Source organism: Bubalus bubalis, chromosome 3 (assembly GCF_019923935.1).
Source record: "Bubalus bubalis isolate 160015118507 breed Murrah chromosome 3, NDDB_SH_1, whole genome shotgun sequence".
Lineage (NCBI taxonomy): Eukaryota > Metazoa > Chordata > Mammalia > Artiodactyla > Bovidae > Bubalus > Bubalus bubalis.
Window position 1 is genome coordinate 23,385,924 of NC_059159.1, and position 22,628 is coordinate 23,408,551.

Below are 22,628 nucleotides of genomic sequence, written 5' to 3' on the forward strand. Positions count from 1 at the left end.
TCCGCCACCCTATACTTACTTATATATTCTGAAAAGACCCAGAGTAATAGAAGTCTAACATCAGGAGTCGGTTTTAAACTTTAAAACATGGAAAATATCCCCCTTCGGTATGCCAAAGTGGTATAGTCCGACTTCCTATTAGGCATGCGCAGGGAGGGTACCCGATTACGTGGGTAGTGGAAGCCGGAAGTCAGCTGGATTGCGCAGGCGGGATAAAGGGGCTTTGCTAGAGTGGCCTACTCCTCCCAGGTGTAGTGGGTTCTGTGGAAGGGTGTTTTATTAATGGGCAGGGTGTGGGGGGGAATGAAGCAAGAGAGAATGAGCTGAGATACCAGACAAAAGCAAGCTTTTATTCACTCTCCCAGTAATTGGGGAGCCCTGGAGTGCAGGACATTAGGTTTTGAGGCACTGTGGTCCTTAATTACTTAGTGCCTCCATTTCCTCCTCTGTATAGTGTACCTGTATAGTTATGATATATCTAATTTGCAAAAGAAGGCGTTAAGACAAGCTCCATGATGGCAGGATGGGTTTGGCTCATACAGCTTGGCACATAAGTAAACACTTGAGAAATAGCAAGTGAGTGAAAGAATAGTTGGGAAGTCTTTTTAAATCAAACGACAGGACCTCTCATAGTTCTTTCTTCTTGCTTCGGAGAACCGAAGGCTTGATTAAGAACCCAAGGAGAACATTCCAGGGTCCAAGAAACATAAAGCTGGGTTCTGGTTCTAACTTCTTACTTTGCTCCAGCTGGTAACCCCATATCTATCATCTGAACTTTCCTGGCTGCTAAATAGAGCATGCATGCTAAGTCGCTTCAGTCGTGTCCTACTCTTTGTGACCCTTTGGGCTGTAGTCTTCCAGGTTTCTCTGTCCATGGTATTCTCCAGGCAAGAATACTGAAGTGGGTTGTCATTTCCTCCTTCAGGAGATCTTCCTGACCCACATAACCAACTTTCCTCTCTTATGTTTCCTACATTAGTAGGTGGGTGCTTTACCACTAGCCCTAGCTGGGAAGCCAGCTAAATAGTGCTGATGAGGTCCAAAAGAGGAAGGGAAAGAAATTCCCTGATGGTCCAGAGGTTTTGACTCTGTGCTTTCACTGCCTGAGGGCCCAGGTTTGATCCTTGGTCAGGGAACTAGGATCCCACAAGCAGTGTGGTGTGGCCACCCTCACCCCCTCAAAAAAAAAAAAAAAGAGGAAGGGGATCAAAATTTATGCCACGTTCTCACAATAGAGAAATTGAAAACCCAGGTCTTTCTACAAAACCCAGGCCTTCTCTGTCATGCCAGGCTCTCTTGTGTCCAAGGGAAAGATGGGAGCCCTGCTTAGGGTTGGATCTTAGGGCTGACCCACACCTGTTGCAAAACCCAGGGTGAGAAGGAGGAGTCAGTGTATTCCCCAGACTCCCCTCCAGCAGAACACAGCAGGTTGGCTTACTTTACTTTTAGCAGCGCCGGTTTGCAGGCTCTTAGTTCCCCAGTCAGGGATTAAACCTGCTTCCCTGGTGGCTCAGACGGTAAAGCGTCTGCCTGCCATGTGGGAGACCCCGGTTGGATTGCTGGGTCGGGAAGATCCCCTGGAGAAGGAAATAGCAACCCACTCCAGTACTCTTGCCTGGAAAATCCCATGGACAGGGGAGCCTGGTAAGTTATGGTCCATGGGGTCACAAAGAGTTGGACATGACTGAGCGACTTCACTTTCACTCAGCAGTGAAAGCCTGGACTCCTAACCACTGGACTGCCAGAAAACTCCCAGCTTGGCTTATTTTAGAGTCATTGAACCTGGGCAAATCTCCATTCTACTTCTCATTTCTCTTTTTTGTGGAGCCCGGGAAGGGGTCAAGCAAGGTGGTAACAGGTGCTCCTGTCAAAATTGACACTCTCCCCTCCCTTCCCTACCTCACCCCTGCCCTGCACAGCATCTTACAGCATCTCCAAACGTCTCAGAAACCCATCATTTAATTTCCTCTTCCTCCCAAAAATCCCAGGTGACAAAGACACCACAGTACCAGCAAACCTGTTTTACAGGAGAGGTGCACTGATGTGCCCAGAGCCACACCACCAGAAAGAGCCTGAACCAAGTTGGCACTAAGGCCTCTTGCCAGAATCCTCTAGTCCTTTTAGCTTCACAGATCATGGTGGTTGGGGTCCAGGCCTTGGATATCTGTCCCCAAATAAGGGATGAAGGGGGAAACAATTCCAGGTGACAAGTCATTAGATCTGATTTTCTCCACTCTCCAGTCTCAGCTCCACATTTCTTCCTCCTCTACCCTCTCTACGCAGGAACACAGACCTCACCCAGGCCCACCCCTGGCCTTTTGGAAAGGCTTGGGGGATAGCTGTTAGCGCTAGGGCAATAGGACTCCTGAATCCCTGGGATTTCTTGTTGCTTTCTCTGCTGAACTCCTTTTGGACACCCTCCCCACCCCAGCTTCAGCCTCCAGCCATCCAGCACCAACCTATTGGGGAGGGAGGGACCTTTCTGTTTGGCTTAAGGCGATCTGGGACAACAGTGGGGAGAAAGGAGTTAAAGCTGGGTCCCAGGATCACAAGGGCTGGGAAGTTCCGGTGGCCCAGCCTGGAATGGAATGGGGAGACCAGCTAGGAAGAGCGGTTTGGGACGGAAGCGGGGGGCGGTGCCAGCCATGCTAATCCGCGCTTCGGTTCCATCCGCGCTTGGCATCCGCTGGTAAACCGCACCCCCCCCCTCCCCCCAGCCCCTTGGCAAGGTTTCTAAAGTCCCCCGGAGTGGCCACCCTCACCCTAGGCCAGTCGGAGACCTGAGCTCGCCTGGAGAGGCGTGCGTCCCTGCAGCCTCCCTCCCATTGTCTGTGCAGAGCAAGCGGAGGGGCTGCGAGGGGCGGGGCCGCGACTGGCGGAGGGAGGGAGGGAGGGAGGGAGGGACGGGTGGGAGCGGAGGGGGCGGGGGGAGATGCTGAGCCTTCAGGGGCGGAGGAGGCGGCGGCAGCAGAGGAGAGAGCGGGAGGAGGGAGGGAACGCAGGAAGAGGGCAACCGAAGGCCGGGCCAGGTGGCTGGACCGGGTGCTGGCTACGCTGTTCTCGGTTCCGACGGCCTCTCTCATGCGTTGAGGGCGCCCGGCTGGGCCGGGCCGGCGGCCGGAGGGGAGGCTCCTCTCCATGGTCCAGAAGACCAGCATGTCCCGGGGCCCTTACCCATCCTCCCAGGAGATCCCCATGGAGGTCTTCGACCCCAGCCCACAGGTGAGGTGTGATGGCCGGGATCGAGGGAAGGGGGCCGCTCCCGTGGATCTTGTGGGGTCGGATCGAGGGGGGACCGGGGAGAAAGGGGTTATATGCCCGGCGTGGAGGGGAAAAGGCTCTGCGCCCCCCATCCCTGCCAGTGAATGATTGATGGGCGCTTGGCTGGGAGTTATGCTGCGGTTTTGCAGAGCGGGGAGGGGGCGGTCGGGCCGCCTGTCACCCTCGCCTCCTCCTCTCCCCCGCGTCAGGGGCTTTGCTCCTTGGGTACCGGCTCCAGTGGGTTAAGAGTGTGGGTGCTGGCGGCGGGATCCGTGGGTTGAGGGAGGCTAGAGAGGGAGCTCAGGCAAAGGGGGCGACGCAGAGCACGCTCAGGGGCTCCGGGCGGGTGTGGGTGGAGTGGGGGTGGCACTGGGAGATGGCCGAGGCGGTGGTCAGAGGGCGGTGCCAGCAGGCCTTCAGAGCTACGGACACTGGCCCTCGAGGATGGGGAAGGGACCAGCACCGAGCTAGGCCCCCGTCCCAGCCACTTCAGTTCCACCTCTATATTAAACCACCTCCCCTCCCCCGACACCCGTGTTAGCCCTTCCCGACCCATTCCCCTAGCCCCAGAAAACGCCTCCAAAGTTTGGAAAGTTGGATGGATGCCAACTCACTGTCCTGGAGGGGAAGAAATTGTGTTACCTGGGGAAGGGGAGGGGCCTGCCTCCACACCCCCACTCACACTTATCCTGTACCCACTGGTTACCCCCAAGAAGGGATATTCTTGGGGGTGGAGGGTGCCGGTGGAGTGACCAGCAGAGTCTGGGGTGGTCGTCCCCAAGAATTTCTCTGGGACATGTCCTTTTCCATTCTGGCAACACCCCAAGTCTAGGGTAGCATTAACTCTTTTCTTGCTGTGGCCAGCCTGGAGCAACTGTAACCACCATGATAGTATGGCTGATGGGCACGTGGGGTGGGGGGGTGTCAGATCAGACCTAAAAATACTTCCCTTCTCCACCCCAGGCCCCTTGGAGCCTGGGAGGCAGCTGACCGGGCCCTTCCTTTCAGCTGTCCCTTGTCCCTCTGGGCGCCACTCCCTTTTCCTAGCCTGGGATAGTGTTGATGTTGTGAAAGAGAGCCTTGTGCTCACTGGGGGAATCCTCTTAAATTCATAGGGATCCTCAGTCCTAGAGGTTGGATATATGTCTGGTTCCAGAGAAGGTGAGGGAGGGAGGATTCTTGAAGGGTTCCCAGGTGTCTCGCCCATCTATCCATCCATCTGCTTGTACTCAAGCCCAAGGAACCAGAGACTCTAGTCTGATTATGGCTTATCTAGCTTCTTTGGCAAAGAAACTCTAGGATGGAGGTTGTGGACAGCGGCTTGGAGGGCCTGGACCTTCAATCATCCCCTCTCACTCTAGATTGCCTGGGGGCTGATGTGTATATGTGAGTTGGGGAGGGCAAAGAAGCAGCCCCCTTCCTAGGAGGCCTGGAAATACCTGAATGGGTGGCTACTTGAGAGGTCAGGCAGTGTCCATGCCACCCAAGCCAGGAGCCCAGCCAGTGGGACTGAGCCCGGCTTCCCGGAGGCCCTGCAGGGGCTGTGTCCTCAGTTTTTCTTGGGGGAGGGTCAAGGGACATTTAGATTTATGCAGCCTGGTGGGCATCATGGGACAGGAAGTGGGCAGTGGCAGCTGAGGGCTAGAGGGCTTGAAGTCTCTTGCCCCCTTGGGAAGAGGTATGATCACTGCGATTGTGAAAAGGGGGCTGAAAAAAAGTCCTACCAGGATGAGGGGTGTGCTAAATCTGCCCCCATGGGTCAAGGTTGGGGTTAGATATTTACTTTCCAAATACAGTTTCATGTTCCCTCCCCTCCTCCCTAGAAATCTAATAGTTTTAGGTCTCTTAAGACCAAAGAGCTGCAACTCCCCTCCCCACTCTGCAAAAAACAAGGCAAGAGTTCGGCTCAGGAAAGCCAAGCTGGGCCTGGGTTGGCGATTCCTCTTCTCTCTGGGGGCTATAGGCGCACACAGCCCCATTCTGCCCCAGCTGAAGTGGAGAGGGAAGGGGACTTTCCCAGGGGCTGTCTCCACACCCCCAGCACTGCAGGCAGTCTCTCCCTTCCTCCCAGGCCTCTGCAGCCTGCCCAGCATCTTAATTAGCTTTGCTGCCTAATGAGCTTCCAGCTTCTCAGCACCTCCCCTTTCCCAACCTCTGACTTGGTTTGGGGGTTTCTGTGTGTGCTCCCTAGGGCTCTCTTGCTCTGTCCCCCACCCCATGGCTGTGGTCTGGGCCCTCCCTCTCCCTCGGGCTGTACCATCTCAGGAAGATGATGGAGGGGCAGGCTCATGAGATTAGGGAATGATATTGCCAAGGTTTAGCGGTAGTTCTGGACTTGATGGGATGAGGGTTGGGCAAGGGTCTTTGAGATTCTACTCTTGTCCCTTCCTGGCTTCTCCAGGGCAAATACAGCAAGAGGAAAGGGCGGTTCAAAAGGTCGGATGGGAGCACATCCTCGGATACAACATCCAACAGCTTTGTCCGCCAGGTAATGGGGAGGCTGGGTTGAGAGGAGGGAGGTGGCTGGTTGGTGGAGACCAGGATTGGTGAGCTGGGTCTGAGGCTTTCTCCAGGCACCCTCCCCCACGTCATTTGTTACCTGCCTAGAACCACCCCATCACCCTTACACCCTATGACCTCCTCTGCATATACTGTCAGCTGTACCCACTCCCTCAGCCCCTGCCCAGCCCCTCCCCCAGCACCAGGCACCAGCCCCTGCTGCCTGCCTGCGTCATCTCATTCAGGGACAGCCTGGCCTGCCTCCTTCTAGCTTGCTTCAGGCTGTCACCCACTCCCCCTGCCGGCTGTCTTCTTCCTTGTCCTCCCCCAGAATCTGTGACAGCATGGGGTAGAGGGAGGTCCTACGAAATGAGGAGCCTGGACATTTAGGTCCCTGGAGCCCTGATTAAGTATGGATCTGGGGAAACGCCCTCCTCACATCCAGTTGTGACTGTTGTTTAATACGCAGAGAGAACGTGTGTTGAGGAGGGTGGAGGAGAGGCAGCAGGAAGTTGATTTTAGAGAGGACTTCAGCCCAGCACCCCTGAATGAAAGGGCAGGGGTTATAACTGAATGGCCTTCTGGGGTCTTCTGTTCTCAGTCAGGAAGTTGCCATTCTCATCTCTGTTCTAACTCTCAACCCCAGGCCATCTCAGGCTCAGGGAGAAGCAGTGAGAGAGCCATGTGGTTGCTATGACTACAGAGCATCTCAACAAAGCCTGGTACCCAAAAAAGGCGAGAGGGGCTTAGGATCAGACAAGGAAGGAGTACATTGAAGAAAAAATGGGCAGGCACATGAGGACAGAGGACAGTAGGAAAGTCAGTCACCCCCAGGCCAAGAGAGAGAGGATGATGCCAGGCAGATCCACTACTGACTGGAGTGAGGCCCTTCTTTTTGATTCTTATGTCTCCACAACCCTTGGCACTCGAAAGCCCAGGCCTGACTTGAGAGGATCAGGAGAGGGACCTTTCACCCCAGGATTCCTAAATACACATACAAATGGGAAGTCCTTTCCCTCATCCCCTGTGTGTGTGTAGGACTGGGGCAGGGCCAGGGCTAGGAAAAATGACACCGTGTTCAGTGGAGCCCCTCTTGACAGAAAAGGGCCTCATTCCTTCAGTGTTTGCCAACCCAGGGGATCAGACCCCAGTTTCCAATCCTTTCTCCTCTCAGCTCCCCAGCTCTGACCCCCAGTAGGTGGCAGGGAGTGGGGGGGCAGGCCTTGCCACATCTCTGAGCTAAATATACCCTAGCAGTTTGCACATGTAGCAACTCTGCTTGTAACCTGAGCCCCCTGGGGGAACGGGCAGTTTGGGCCACCCCCTAGGCCAGCAGGGCCAGTCACTGAGGGCGCCGGGATGGAGGTGCCCAACCAGACCCTCGTAGTGGTGAGCGGGGGATGGAGTGAAGGTGGGGGTGGGGGGCGGGAGCAGCCCCTCAGGAAAGCTGGTGGGAGGCCTTCACTCCAGCCTATTTCCTTGCCTTCTCACTGTTCCCTTGTCTCCCGCCATTTCTGGTATGCACGCACTTGTGTGTGTGTGTGTGTGTGTGTGTGTGTGTGTGTGTTGGGGTCAGTAAGTGCCTGCCCCTCTCCATCTCTGGGTCTGTTCCTCTGGCTCTCCTGGTGGCTGTCTTCCTGACTCTGAGTGCTCAGGAGGGATAAAGAGTAGTTGTTTCACTGGTTTTCACTCTTTCCTTTGTATCGCTTTTCCAGCTTCTATGAAAACCCCACCCCACCCCCTGGTTTTCCTCTCAGAGTCTCCCATTTTCCTGATTTGGCTGGGAAACGGATGGGCCGCTGCACTGGCTGATGACGAGGGCACTCTGGGGAGATGGGACCTGGTCTTCTTTCTCTCCAAGGTCCCCTCCATACCAGGCTAATGGGCATTCTTGGCCAAGTGACCCCTTCCTGTCTTCAGAAAAAAAACCCTCCCACCCCTGCAGTCTTACCCTTTCGTCACATCCCCTCTGGCCCTTTGTAGCAATAAATCCACACTTCTGGCTCCCGTCCTCACGTTCCCTTGGGGACACAGACACTGAGGGCGCCCCCTGCCTCTGCCCTGTACGCACACGCAGGGACCTGTATGCATTCAGTCATGCACCAGGACATACTACAGAGCACACGCTCCCAAACAGACTTGCACATCCAAGTACACCCGTGAATGAGCATGTTCATTCACCTCCTGGGCTATGTGTGCCTTACACGTGTGTCTGCATTGCTGAGGGAGTTCCTTGTGTCCTGGGATGGTCCGTGTGGTCAAGGCCAGCTTCCTGGCACACCCAGACTTCTAAACCTGCCTTAATGCTGGCAGTTGGCCGCCCTAATGCAAGGGAAAAGCCTGCTTGTGTTCTTCTCTTGATGTATTTCTCCTGTCTGCCCCACCCCAGGAACCTTGGGTTCTTTTTTGTATCTTATAAGAGCCTAAGGGTTGGGGCTTTCCAACTTCTGGCAGGGGAGGTAGGATTCTATCTTCCCTCGCCCTTGAGCAGAAGGTAGAAAATTTTGGGGTGGCCCTAGCACATGGAGCAGGCTGCCTATGGCCACCAGTGCAGAGGGCTCAGACCTAAGCTAGTGGCTGTGGCCCCTGGAAGGATTCACTGGGCCTGTGCTGAGTCTGTCTCAGCAGGTTCTGGGAGCAGGGGAGGGAAGGAGGAACAGGGAATGGAGACTGACCGTTGGCACTCCGCCTCTGCACTGCACCCTATCAGGTTCCCACCCCTCCCTGGGCCCCAAGCAGCTGTCCTTGGACCTGCCATAATTCCCTGCTTGTTGCTATCACCCTTTCTAGGGCCACACTCTTCCCAGGGGCCTGCAGACCTCATTCTCAGGCTCTTCCTGTCTAATGCCACCACCTCCTAGCCCTTGTGGTTTCACACTGGTGCCTTCTGTGGCCCAGGAGCTGGGGAGGCGGCATTGGCCCTGAGCTGGCCCTGTCTGTTTTCAGGGCTCAGCAGAGTCCTACACCAGCCGTCCGTCGGACTCTGACGTGTCTCTGGAGGAGGACCGGGAAGCCTTAAGGAAGGAGGCAGAGCGTCAGGCATTAGCCCAGCTAGAGAAAGCCAAGGTGAGAAAGATGGGAGGGGCTGTGCTGGCATTGTTTCCCTTACCTCGTGCCTTAGAGACAGCCTGGACAGACCCGAGTCAAGTCTTGGCCCAGCCACTTCCTGGCGGACGTACGCCTCCCATGTGCCTCTGTCTTTCGTCTGTAAAAATGTAAGCTATAATACCTGCCTCCTTATAAAGTGTAATAAGTGCCTAAAACTCTTTCCACACGTAACAGGAGCTAAACCTTTCCACTCTTTCTGGGTTGGCTCTTACTAGCTGTGAGATCTTAGGCAATTCACTTAACCTTTCTGAACTTCAGTTTTCCCATTCATTCAAGTGAATATGATAATACCACTTTGTAGGATTTTTGTAATGAATAAATAAGATAATGGGTGTGAAACATATAACACAGTGCCTGGCACGCTAAACAGTAGCTGCTATCATTATCACTACTATTATTATTATTACTATGACTATTCCTTCTTGGTGTCATTCTGGGGTCCCCCACAACCTATACTTATTCCCTGATGCCCCCCTCCATCCTGAGAGGACTGAGTTCTGTTTTTTGCTTTTTTTTTTTTTTTACTGTGAAATTTAATATGCATGTAAAAAACTGCATAAGCCATTCAGTGTATACTTTTGTTTTTTTAATAAAATTTTTTTGATGTATAGTTGATTTACAGTGTTGTGTTAGTTTCAGGTGCGCAGCAACGTGATTCAGTTATACATGTATGTTTCATTATTTTGGATATATATTCAAGATTTTGAATATTTGGATATATATTCAAGATTTTGAATATAGTTCTCTCTGCTATACAGTAGGACTGTGTTTACTTTGTGTATAGTAGTGTGTATAATGTGTATCTTAATGAAGAATTTACAAAACAAACCTCTCCATAATCACCACCCCAGTCAGGAAGTTGTACATCCCATTGTGATTTAACTCTCTGGTTGTCATCCACCCTGGGTGCCTCCTCTAGACCAAGCCGGTGGCATTTGCTGTGCGGACAAATGTCGGCTACAACCCATCTCCAGGGGATGAGGTGCCTGTGCAGGGAGTGGCCATCACCTTCGAGCCTAAGGACTTCCTACATATCAAAGAGGTGGGGTGAGACCGCTTGGCATCTGGAGGGAGGGCAGTAAAGTGTGTGCTAGGAGAGGGGCAGTCAGAGCTCTAGTGGAAAAGGCTTCTGAACCAAGCAGAGCTGGGCTAAATTTGCTCTGTGATCTTAGACAAATCTTTCCACTTCTCTGAGCTTCAGATTTTTCATTGGTAACGTGCGATGGTAATACCTAGGTTGCAGGGTTGTTGGGGGGGTTTGTGAAGAGGACTGTTGATGGAGTTGCAGTGTGCCAGGCACACAGAGGTGTCAGCATTTACTTCTCTCCCCACCTTTCCAGGATAGAGCTGACACATGGCGGGAGGAAGGACTCTCAGAACAGGGATATGCTTGGGGTGGGGTGGTCCAGGGCACAAGAGGATGCTGGTCCTAGAGAGCCCTGAGAATTGGGAGCTGTATTCAGAGGCTGGTGCCGGGGCTCTTTGAGGGTGCCATCCCCTGGGCAGAGAAGGCAAGGTTGGGGGTGGTATCCCCTGGAGCTGGCTGCTGGCTTGTACCTCTAATCTCCTTCTTGGTCTCCCCCACCCCACCTGCCGTTGTTGTTTGCAGAAATACAATAATGACTGGTGGATCGGGCGACTGGTGAAGGAGGGCTGTGAGGTTGGCTTCATCCCCAGCCCTGTCAAACTGGACAGCCTGCGCCTGCTGCAGGAACAGAAGCTGCGCCAGAACCGCCTCAGCTCCAGGTGTCTGGCTGGGGGCGGGGCACTCCCACCCCCGGGAGAGGCCAGCCAGCCAGGAGGAGGCCCCAAGGGTTGACCTCATGTTCTGAGGACACAGAGTTGCCCGAGGCCTCACCCGTGGGGCTGGCGACTGAGGGCCGCGGAGCGGGGAGGGGCAGCCTGTGAGAGAACAAGATGGCCCGCCCTCACACCACCTCTTTGCTCACGGCTCCATTTGCCTCTCTGCCCACACAGCAAATCAGGTGACAACTCCAGCTCCAGCCTGGGAGACGTGGTGACTGGCGCCCGCCGCCCCACGCCCCCTGCCAGTGGTAAGAGCTGCCGCCGCCCCAGGGGTGGGGTGGAGCTCCTGGCTGGGGTGGTCTCCCCATTGCCTGTCCCTTCCTTTCCCTGCAGTAAGGGGTATCCCAATCCTGAGTCCTCCAAACACATCCATGAAGAGCAGGGCAGCCCCCAAGCTGGGCTGGTCAGTCAGCACCCATTCTCTCATGTCTGTCCTCTCCCATTTCTTCGGTAGCTCCATCTCTCCTCCTGACTGCCCCGCCCCCTGCCCCCCATTCATTTCTCCCAGCCCTGTTCCATTCACCTCTTCTTCTTTCTTTTCTCCCCATCCCATCCCCGCGTTCTGTACTTGTGTCTCCATGTCCATCTCACTCCTCCCCACCTCGCCTCCTCCCTCCCTCAATCCTGACTCTCCGGTCCAGGTAATGAAATGACTAACTTAGCCTTTGAACTAGAGCCCCTAGAGTTAGAGGATGAGGAGGCGGAGCTCGGGGAGCAGGGCGGCTCTGCTAAGAGTAGTGTTAGCAGCGTCACCACCCCGCCGCCCCACGGCAAGCGCATCCCCTTCTTCAAGAAGGTAATTCTTGCTGCGTTCTTGTGAGAGGGGAGGTCAGGGCCCAGCTCTTTGGTGGGTGGAGGGGGCTGGAATGGATTCAGATGGGGTATCGGCCTGATTTTGTGGGGATCAGGCCTTCCTGCCGAGAAGGAGGGAAGGGTAGAGTGGCACCCAGAATGGGCACGTCTGTCTCCATACACAACCCCACTCTGGCCTTCTTGCCCAGAAGGGATGGTTCTTGCCATGCAAGCAGCCCTTCTAGCCCCCGCCCCCCAACTGAAAGCAGATCTGGTTGTAATGAAACCCGATGTTTCCCCCTCACTACCAGTGGCCTATTTATGTTTGCCCTTGCCCCCACACGTGAAGGGGAAAGTGGAATGGTGACTCTTCTTTGCCCTTTTCAGATTAGGGTGCCCAGGGATCTCCTGGCTGCAGAGCAGGACAGTTAAGGGAACCCTTACAGTGGGCAGGTTGGCCTGCACTGGGGCCAGGAGATGGGCACCAAATTAGGGGCTATCACTCTTTCCAGCTCTTTTCCAAGACCCAGAAAAGGGGTACAGGATGTCTGAATATTCCAAAGTTCACCGGACTGGCTGTCAGTCCCACTCCTGGCCCTGATCCAGGGCCATCTCTGGCTCCCCCTTGGCATGGGGTCCCATCCCCTCTCTCTGGCTCTGTCTGTCACTAACACGCATGCCCTGTTATCTCTCCTCGTCCGCCCGCTCTCCCTCCCTCTCTTGTCCTGGCTCCTCCCTTGCCCTCTGCCCCCTGCCTGGGTACCCTCCCCTTTCTCCTCCCCCTCCCCCATCTTGGCAATCTCTGGACCCAGCCAAACAGAAGCAGAAGTCGGTGAGTAGCACAGCTTTCTATGTTTCCCTCCCCACCCTCTGGGATGAGCTAGGGGGACCTTCTAACACCCATTCCCATATCTGCCCCCATTTTCCCCCCACCATTCCTGGTTCTCCCTCCCCACCCCTACCCTGATCCCCCACATCTGGGCTTTGGGACCAGGGGGAGGAAAGGATGCATGGGGGAGCCTGGAGGCAGAGGGAGAGGGGCTAATGCCATCTCCACTCTGGGGTTTCCCCTCCCTGCTTCCCCCCAGACAGAACACGTGCCCCCTTATGACGTGGTACCTTCCATGAGGCCCATTATCCTGGTGGGACCGTCGCTCAAGGGCTATGAGGTAGGAGCCCCTAGAGGGGCATAGGGACCAGAGGGGCCCAGACTGCCAGAAAGACTCTGTAAGGTCTTGAGACTCCAGAGACATCCCCCAGCAGGGTCTTCCCAGGATTTCCTCCCCAGAGGGCTACAGACCTTTAGAGACCACCCCCTTCCCCAGGGGGGCCCCAACCCATGGGGAGACCCAGTCAGAAGGGTCTAGTCTTCTCAAAAATACCCAGAAAAGTCCTCCTAGAGATTCTACCTGAAAGGATCTCTGGAATCAGAGACCCGAGTGGAGGCCCCTCAAACTCAGAAGGATCACTTCCTCCCCTGAACAGGGACTCCTTCATCTCAGGGATTAAAGAAGAAAATGGAATGTCAGGGGGCAAATACCTAGCAGTCTACCCTTCTTGAGAGCTTTAAACACCTGACATCTCCTCCTCCTACTCCACCCCCCACCCCCCGCCCCAACTTCAGGTTACAGATATGATGCAGAAAGCTTTATTTGACTTCTTGAAGCATCGGTTTGATGGCAGGTAAGCCCTTTGGAGCTGGCTCTCCATGCCCAGCATGGTTCTCTGCTGCTGGGGTTGGGCAGGATGACTTGAATGACAATCCTGGAACTCTTGGACTGAGGGCTACAATGCTGTCCTGGAGCCTGGGGAGGAAGCGGGACATTTTAGCCCACCCTGAACCCTGACACTTTGCTCTGCCCCCCAGGATCTCCATCACACGTGTGACAGCAGACATTTCCCTGGCTAAGCGATCAGTCCTCAACAACCCCAGCAAACACATCATCATCGAGCGTTCCAACACACGCTCCAGCCTGGGTGAGCCCATCCCTTGACTCTGCCCCCACCCTGCTCTGGGGCCGGATGTGGGAATGAGGGGGCATCTCCAGAAACACTCTATCTGCCCACTGCCTCCTGGGAGGCTGCCTTACATTTACCCCTTCCCCATGACTCCACTCGCCTAGCTGAGGTTCAGAGCGAGATCGAGCGGATCTTTGAGCTAGCCCGAACCCTTCAGTTGGTTGCTCTGGACGCCGACACCATCAACCATCCAGCCCAGCTCTCCAAGACCTCACTGGCCCCCATCATTGTTTACATCAAGATCACCTCTCCTAAGGTGGGTACAAGACCCTACTGGGGACAGGAGTGCTCTGGGTGGGCTGCCTGTGTTTAAGCCCCAGGTACTGCTTACTAATCATGTGACTTCATCTCCTCAAGCCCAGATTCCCTTCTCCATCAAACTCCATTGTCTGGATATTGTGAAGATGCAACCTAATGTGAATACTTATCACTTAGCAAACAATCTGGTATAATATACCTCATCGTGTATTAAGTGTTTTAAATATTATTATTAGAGTTGTGCAGGTTAGTCCCCTGTCTCTGCTTTGTTGACCTCCCATCCTTAGTCCAGAAAATAGAAACAATTCTGTGTGTTCTGCCTCAGTGTCACCCAGCTACTTGGCAGTTGGAAAAAGACCTCTCCTGTCTTTTTTTTTTCTCCTGTCTTTTTATTTCAGCCCTTTTTGCTGTACTGCCCTCATTTAGACCTTGATAGAGATGAACTTGGTAGGAAGACTGATTTACTTCTTTGTCATACAACAGCTCCTTTAATTTCCCCTCCTAGACATTAGTGGTTTTGAGAAACGTGGAAGGTGAGCCAAGTTGAAGGATTTTTATAAAATGTTTGTTTATTTGACTGCTCTGGATCTTAGTTGTGACACATTGGGTCTTTAGTTGTGTCTTGTGGGATTTTTAGCTGCAGCAAACTCTTGGTTGTAGCAATTGGGATCTAGTTCCCTGACCAGGGATCGAACCCAGGCCCCTTGCATTGGGAGTGCAGAATCTTAGCCAGTAGATCACAATGGAAGTCCCTAGGTGAAGGATTTGAAGCTAGAAGACGGCATGAGGGTCAAATCCTAGCTCTGAGCGGCTTATTTTAATTAATTAAAGTTTGTTGTTGTTTTTTTGGTTGTATTTTATTGAGCTTTGGATCTTGGGGAGATAATTTAGCTTTTGCACAATTTCTTCACCTACAAAATGGGAATTATAATCCTTGTCTTGAGGTAGTGATGTAAAGAGCCCAGAGTTCTGTCTGATGAAGGCAATCAGGGGTTAACATTGCATGATAGCACCCTATGTATGAGCTAAGCACCCAGTTTCTAATGAGTATAAAGGGGAGGATGGGATTTAAGTACTTCCTGAGGTGGTTGAAAGAATCAAATGAGATAATGGATGCAAAAGCACTTTGTGAACTAGAAAGTAACACACACTTCCATTGCCCTCGCTGAGCACTGACTGAGGTTAAGGGTGGGGACTCTGAAGCCGGGCTGCCTGGGTTTATGTCCCACCGCTGCCACTTACCTACTGGCTCTGCGCTCTTTGGGCAGGTCACCTGACTTCTCTATGCCTCAGTTTCCTCATTTGGAAAATAGGAATCCTTAGGTGATGTTTGTGAAGATTAAATAAACAAATTAACCATGGTACCTATTGAGTGCTATATGTGTTCAATTCTTAAAGATTTTTATTTTGAAGTAATTTCAGATTTATAGGAGAGTCGCAAGAACAGTACAAAGGATCACCTTTGAATACCCTTCACTCAGACTCACTACTTTTTTAATGGCTCTTTAGAAATAAAATTCACATCCATTCAATTCAGCCATTTAAAGCATACAATTTAATTTTTTTTCAGACTCACTAATTTTGAACATTTTGCCACATCTACTTTATCTTTAGGGCTTCCCCCATGGCTCAGCAGGTAAAGAACCTGCCTGCAGATGCAGGAAATGAAAGAGATGTGGGTTTGATCCCTGGGTCAGGAAATGAAAGGATCCATGGAGGAGGGCATGGCAACCCACTCCAGTATCCTTGCCTGGAGAATTCCCATGGACAGAGGAACCTGGGGGGGCTATAGTCTATAGTGTCACACAGAGTTGGACATGACTGAAGTGACTTAGCATGCACACACTTTATGTATGTCTGTATTATGTATATATGTGTTTATATATATATATCTTTTTTCTTGAACTGTTTAAGTTGTAGGTCTTGTATTTCTTTATCCCTCAAAATTTCAACATGTATTTCTTAAGAACAAGGACCTTAACTTACATGTCAAATTCAAGAAATCTCACTAAAATACTGTCTATTTTCAGTTTTCACCAGTTGTCCCAAAAATGCCCCTTATAGCAATTTCCCCTTCAATCCAGGATCACGTGTTGATTGTGCATTTAGTTGTTAAATCTCTTTAGTATTTTTTTCTTCTTTATTTCATTTTTTTTCTCCTTAGTAATCTTTAAGCTAAAAATCGAAGAAGGGCTTTTCTTCGATTCTCATGAGACTATCATTTTTGAAGAGTACAGATCACTTATTTTGTAGATTGTTGCTCAAGGTGGGTTTGTCTGATGTTTCCCTGTCAACAGATTGAGGTTTTGCATTTCCGGTAGGAATATTACCCAAGTGATGTGTCCTTCTGAGTGCATTACATCAGGAAGCATAGGATGTTGGTTTGTTGTATTGTTGGTACTGTTAACTTTGACCACTTAGTTAAGGTTGTAGCTTTATGTCTAGCTATTATCATTATTATTATTGTTATCATTGAGAGGAGGATTATAATAGTGACTGCCTAAAGGCATTATTGTCAGGACTAAATGAAAAGAAGGACTTTCCTGGTGGCACAGTGCTAAAGCATCTGGCTAGCAATGTGCAAGTCATGGGTTTGTTTCCTAGATCGGGAGGATGCCTGGAGAAGGGAATGGCAACCCACTCCAGTAGTCTTGCCTGGAAAATCCATGGACAGAGGAGCTTGGCGGGCTACAAGTCCATGGGGTCGCAGAAGAGTCAGACACGACTTATCAACTAAACAACAACAACAAAATGAAGAAAAGCACAGACCAGTGCCAAGGCATAGCAAGTGTCCCTATCAAGGATGGCTGCCTGTTGTTAACACGGAGGGGAAGTTGGCTCAGAATGAATGAAACCTGTAAAGAAGGTTACAGGGGTTGGGAAGGAGAATCACTGCCCTTCATACAACTACTGTTGGAATGTCCCAGGGGAGGCTGGCATGAGACTCAGGAGAGAGCCTGAGCTTTCTGTAGGATGGACACAGGGCTGGTGAGGTCATTTCTGAAAAGGCATCCAGGGCTGAGCGTCATGGAATGTTCCCCCAGCCCTGATACTGTCTCTCCACGTTGGCTCCAACCAGGACCTGCCTCTCCAGGTTGGTGCATTGCAGGGTCCCTCTAGCTCCTCTTTTCTGCTTACCAAACAGGTTCTTCAGAGGCTCATCAAGTCTCGAGGGAAGTCTCAGTCCAAACACCTCAACGTCCAAATAGCGGCCTCAGAGAAACTGGCGCAGTGTCCCCCTGTGAGTGCTCAAAGGGAAGGGAGGGCATTTGGGTTCTCCTGGTTTCCTCTGGCCTGCTGAGAGAACGACCAGGAACACCTGGGTCCAGTTCAGAGGTGCAGATGGATTGTCTGGGAAAAGAGGACTGGACAGGCAGTTAGAGACTGTGTTCAAGTCCCAGAAGCACCACTTCTCTATGGAGAGTTAAGCCCCTCTCCACACCTTGGCTACCTTATATATAGAATGAGGAAGCTGTAATATCTAGGTGCTAAGACCTCCTTATATATATTTAATTTACATATCTGAGAGCCCTCCTCTTCCCGAACATCCAGAGGTTTCTTTTTAACTTTGTCCTTCAACCCCTTGACTCCACCCACTGCCCCCAGGCCACACCCTCACCCCTTGGTCACGCCCAGCTCATCCCAGCCCTGCCCTTAACCCCGCCTCCACAGGAGATGTTTGACATCATCCTGGATGAGAACCAATTGGAGGACGCCTGCGAGCACTTGGCAGAGTACTTGGAAGCCTATTGGAAGGCTACACACCCGCCCAGCAGCACTCCGCCCAATCCGCTGCTGAACCGCACCATGGCTACTGCAGCCCTGGCTGCCAGCCCTGCCCCTGTCTCCAACCTCCAGGTACAAGTGCTCACCTCACTCAGGAGAAATCTCAGCTTCTGGGGCGGGCTAGAGGCCTCGCAGCGAGCCAGGGCGGTGCCCCAGCAGCAGGAGCACACCGTGTAGGTGCCCCGCCCACCTCCCCTTCTGCCCAGGGCTCGGAACTGAGTGCAGGGAACTTGGGGAAGGAAGGGAAAAGTTTTATTTTGTAAAAAATGTGGTGAGTGGCAGCTTCTGGTGTCTGTGGTTTTTGATGGGTTTGGGGCTAGCTGGTGGGGCCTATCTGGGCCTGGTCTCCTAAGACTATATCTGCTGCCTTGGGGGCTTCTGCTTTGGGGGCCTTGTAAGATAAGAGACTAGGAAGAAACAGAGGAAAACCAATGTATATTTGCTGGACTCTACACCCGTTTTCGGAGAAGGCAATGGCACCCCACTCCAGTACTGTTGCCTGGAAAATCCCATGGATGGAGGAGCCTGGTAGGCTGCAGTCCATGGGGTCGCACAGAGTCAGACACGACTGAAGCGACTTAGCAGCAGCAGTAGCAGCAACACCCGTTTTAGACTCAACAGAGGTCATAGCATTTTAGACGCAACAGACCCACGGCCCTCAGACCCAGGGAGTCCCACAGAGCAGGGCCCCCTCAGACAGACTGCCCCCTGCTCCAGAGCCCTAATCTCCAGGGGTTCTCAGAAGAGACCCAAAATGAAGCATATTCTATGAGTTTCTATAGAACCTTCCACCCTTCTTCCAGTTAAACAGATTCCAGGAAGATCCTCCTATGGGTGCCCCACCCTACCTTGATCTCCTATGGGAGCCATGGCCTATTTCTGAGGTCAAATCACTAAGTATTGGGTTCTAGATTAGAGCCAGAAAAAACCCAGGAAATCATTCTAGACCACTGCTTTTCAAATTTGTTTTCAGCACCAGAACCCATTTGTTCACTGAATCTTATGGGAAGTTCAGTGTGTAAATAAGGCATCCTTGCTCTGCTTGGAGAGGGCTAGTGGCTTGGCCTCCACTTTACCTCCACGGGGACCCCTGAAGCACTCTATGTCCTGTCCATCTACCCCAGAACTCCAGGGAATGAAAATTGCTGCTCTAGCCTAATCCCCATCACAGCACCACAGAGAAACTGGGCCACCGAGATGGGAGTCACTGCTCAGGGTCACACAGCTTGAAGTGGCAGGGGATGCACTAGAACTCAGGCCTCTTGGCACCCCACCCAGCAGCCTCCATGGCCATCTTCATGTGACATTGGTGCTGAGGACACTGAGCCATCTCATCGTTGCCAGTGGGGAATAAAGACCCATCAGCCTTCCCCAGTATTCTTGCCTAGAGAATCCCATGGAGAGAGGAGCCTGGTGGGCTCCTGTCCATAGGGTCGCACAGAGTCGGACACAACTGTAACGACTTAGCATGCATGCATGCATTGGAGAAGGATGGCAACCCACTCCAGTATTCTTGCCTGGAGTATCCCAGGGACAGAGGAGCCGGTGGGCTGCCATCTACTGGGTCGCACAGAGTCAGACACGACTGAAGTGACTTAGCAGCAGCAGCCTTCCCCAGCCTGAAGCTCTGAGTCTTTTGAGGGCAGGGGAGGAATCCTATCAACCTTGGAGACTGTCACCTGACTCAGAGTGGAGTAGGGAGAAGTGTGGAGTTCTGGACGCCTATGATTAGGGTCCTGTTGGGCTGAAGGAGCTGCATGAAATTCTCTTTAGTATGTTTGGGGCAACGACTAATCCAATCAACCACTAACAAGTGGCAATACTAATGAGCTGTTAATGATTTAGCCCAAGACAGCATTAATGAGTGCCTCGAGGAAGTGACGACTAATTGTTCATGGGTTCTCTACCATGATTACCAGGAGAGTCATGCCTTCTCACACCTAAGAAGGTCGGGCACCCCTTCTCCTAATGGAAGAACAAATGCCTTGAGTTCTGTCCTCTGGCTGGGCTCCAGAGCCGGTTGCCCAGCTGCCCAACCCCTAGGGCCAGCACCCTCCTCCTTCAGCCAGGCTGGGTGTCTTGGTGCCTTCACTAACCTGCCTTGCTTTGTTGTGTTTCTCTCACTCCTGCCTGATCTGCATGGTGTGTACCGTCTGTCTGCTAACCAGGGACCCTACCTTGCTTCCGGGGACCAGTCGCTGGAACGGGCCACGGGGGAGCACGCCAGTGTGCACGAGTACCCGGGAGAGCTGGGCCAGCCCCCAGGCCTTTACCCCAGCAGCCACCCGCCAGGCCGGGCGGGCACCCTGCGGGCACTGTCCCGCCAAGACACGTTTGATGCCGACACCCCTGGCAACCGAAACTCTGCCTACACGGAGCTGGGAGACTCGTGTGTGGACATGGAGACTGACCCCTCCGAGGGGCCAGGGCTTGGAGACCCTGCAGGGGGCAGCACCCCACCAGCCCGACAGGGATCCTGGGAGGATGAGGAAGAAGACTATGAAGAGGAGCTGACCGACAACCGGAACCGCGGCCGGAATAAGGCCCGCTACTGCGCGGAGGGCGGGGGCCCAGTTCTGGGGCGCAACAAGAACGAGCTGGAGGGTTGGGGGCGAGGTGTCTACATCCGCTGAGGGGCAGGGGCTACACAGTGGGAGGAAGGGCTCTTGAGCCCAAGGGAGGGGAGGGACTAGGGGGCTCACCACGGAGGTGTACCTTGCCTCCAGGGGGCGCTGTCTCCCTCCTTTCAGATGCCTTTGCTCAGATTGGGGTTCCTTTGGTGGTAACCTTCCACCCAGCTCCTGGGAGTCCCTTAAGCCTCAGCGGCAGGTTTTTACCTACCTGCTGTGGATGTATGGAGGATGCCCACCTTTCTGCAGTATCCCCTTCTCCACCTCAGGGGGCTCTCTCCCCTCACCCAGAGAAAAGGTGCACTTCCTTAACTCCTTCTACTCCGGGCTCTAAATGAGGGCCCTAAAATGGTGTGGCCCTTTCTTTTTCCACCCTGGAGTATTTGGGAATGGGGGGGAGGGGCTTTTCCTGGAGAGGGAGACCACAGACTCTCACATGAGGGCTCTCTTCCCCAAACCCCGGATCCAGCGTCCTTTACCATGAGCCCCGCCCCCAGCACCTGCCCGCAGCTTCCTGGCTTCATTGTCTGGGAGGTGAAAGCTTCAGCAGTGGGAACTCCATGGGGAGCTGTCTCACGGAGTGGTCTGGATGATGCTGGCAGGCATCAGGTGCAGTGCCCTGTGCCTGCCCAGGACCTAGAACCCTGAGGAGGAGGCTGCCCCAGATGCTGCTCCCCGTCCCACCACCTCCATGCCTCAAGCCTTTGCCTACCCCAGGAATGAGCTTTGCCTACAACATCCCTTGCCTGCTGCCATCAGAAGAGGGGGCCCCTCTGCATCTGAGCCCCCCATCCTCTCGTCACCTGGGCCCATGGAACACTCTGATCCGCCTCATTTTGAAACCAAAAAAACTGCTCCTTCACTCTCACCCTGAGGCCCCAGAAAAGAGGCCCTATGGTTGGTGCCCCAGAGTTAATCACCACCCCAGGGGTTGCCTCTGGATGTCAGATCTCCCCTGGGGGGTGGGGGGCTTGACTGCTGCTGCTGCTGCTCTGTATTTGCCTCTTGTGATCCTGTCCTTTACCCATGTCCACTCCACCCAGGAGAGGCCTTGGTACGCCCTCTGCTCTGGAGTGTCCCTCTGCCTAGCATCCCATTGCCCAGCAGCCCTGCCCCCCAGCACCCAGCTGGGCCAGAGAGAGCCGATTGTGCCAACGAGGACTGGGCCCTGCCCGGCTGCCCGCCTCAGGGATGGGCACCTCATGCCTGTCTCGCCACCTCCTGTGCCAATGTTGTCCCACCCCACCCCTCACCTGGGGCAGGGTGCAGCTTCCACTTACTGGTTAGAAGAGACCACTGCCCAACCCTCCCCCTTTCCTGTCTGGTGTCCCGTGCCCCCATCTGTCTGTCTGTTCGTCTGTACTACCCTAGAAGTATTTTGCCACATATAAAACCGCCGTCCTGTCCTTTGCGCCGCCTCCCAGGCCTGCTTCTTTGTCCCCATCACTCGCCACTTGGTTGCCAGCCTAGGTGTGTGGGAGCTGCTGACCTGCAGGGAAGGAGAGTGAAGCGGTGGGCGTGGGAGTCAGCTGCCCCCTGAGTGATTTGCTCAGCGGGAGAGATGGTGCTTTGACTTTCGACTCTGACACATTATATTCAAGCCTGACAGGAGCTTCGTGGCCAGTCTCAGCTCCACTCCGCCCCAAGCCCCATACCTGTCCTGTCTCCTCATAAGTAGAGCCAGGGAAAACCGGAAACTGTAGAGGGAAGTGGAGTGTCCCAGATGTCATTCAGGGGATCAGATCCAGAGCCACTGGCTCACAGTCTTAGAAGCATGCATGTTTTTCTGCTCCTGTGGCCTCAGCTGCTCCCGGGCTCTTCAGGGAGAGAAGGGCTGAACTTCCGGCTTCCTCCACTGATGCCTCCATGACAACCCCCACCCCAGTCACTGCTAACTAGCCTTGTGAGAGAGAAGGAGGTATGTTTTTTTTTTTGGGGGGGGGGATGGGTGGAGAATTGGGAACTCCCCCAGTTCCAGACTGAAACAAAAGGCCAGGAAGAAAGTCAGCAGGTGAGAGTGACAGTTCCTGCCTTCATCACCCTGCAGGATGTGGACTTGCCTGCCTCACACAGCACCCAGAAACCATTTCTCCACTCTCCTGGTTCTTGTTTTTGGGGTATTAGACCCAGATAGTCCTGTCCAGAGTGTGCATGTGTGTGTTTGTATGTGTCTGTGTGTGTATAGAGGGCAATGGACATTCAGACCCTCCAGATGAGGGGTTAGCAAACCCAAGGAAAGAGGAACTGGACAGGCCCACAGGTTGAGTGACTGGCTCATGGTCAACAGGGAGTTGATGGCAAAGCCAGCACTGTTGGGACTGGAGCCCATTCTGCCTCCCATCGTGGTGCTCTTCCCCTTGCATTGCAGTGGAATCAATCTTTCTTTCCTGTGTTTAGTAATTGAGCAAACATTTATTGAGCATCTACTATGTACCAGGCACAAGTCTTAAGTGGGAGCAGCAGACAGTT

At 53.3% G+C, this 22,628-nt stretch overlaps 1 protein-coding gene across 4 annotated transcripts; it reads left to right on the forward strand.

Annotated features, from left to right (window-relative positions):
* The first annotated feature begins 2,942 nt into the window (after positions 1–2,942).
* Positions 2,943–21,570, forward strand: CACNB1 (calcium voltage-gated channel auxiliary subunit beta 1). Of its 4 annotated transcripts, none has more exons than XM_025280219.3 (14): positions 2,943–3,222; positions 5,663–5,749; positions 8,707–8,826; positions 9,788–9,910; positions 10,478–10,614; positions 10,846–10,922; positions 11,316–11,470; positions 12,555–12,635; positions 13,091–13,149; positions 13,334–13,443; positions 13,590–13,741; positions 16,889–16,984; positions 17,416–17,601; positions 19,698–21,570. In XM_025280219.3, exons 1-14 carry the CDS (start codon positions 3,139–3,141, stop codon positions 20,160–20,162), a joined length of 1,932 nt encoding a protein of 643 aa, XP_025136004.1. In that variant the 5' UTR covers positions 2,943–3,138; the 3' UTR covers positions 20,163–21,570. The 4 variants fall into 4 exon arrangements, with proteins under 4 accessions (XP_025136004.1, XP_025136005.1, XP_025136007.1 ...); XM_025280220.3 differs by lacking the exon at positions 11,316–11,470 and adding an exon at positions 12,279–12,298; XM_025280222.3 differs by lacking the exon at positions 19,698–21,570 and having other exon boundaries at positions 17,416–17,810.
* The last annotated feature ends 1,058 nt before the right edge of the window (positions 21,571–22,628 follow it).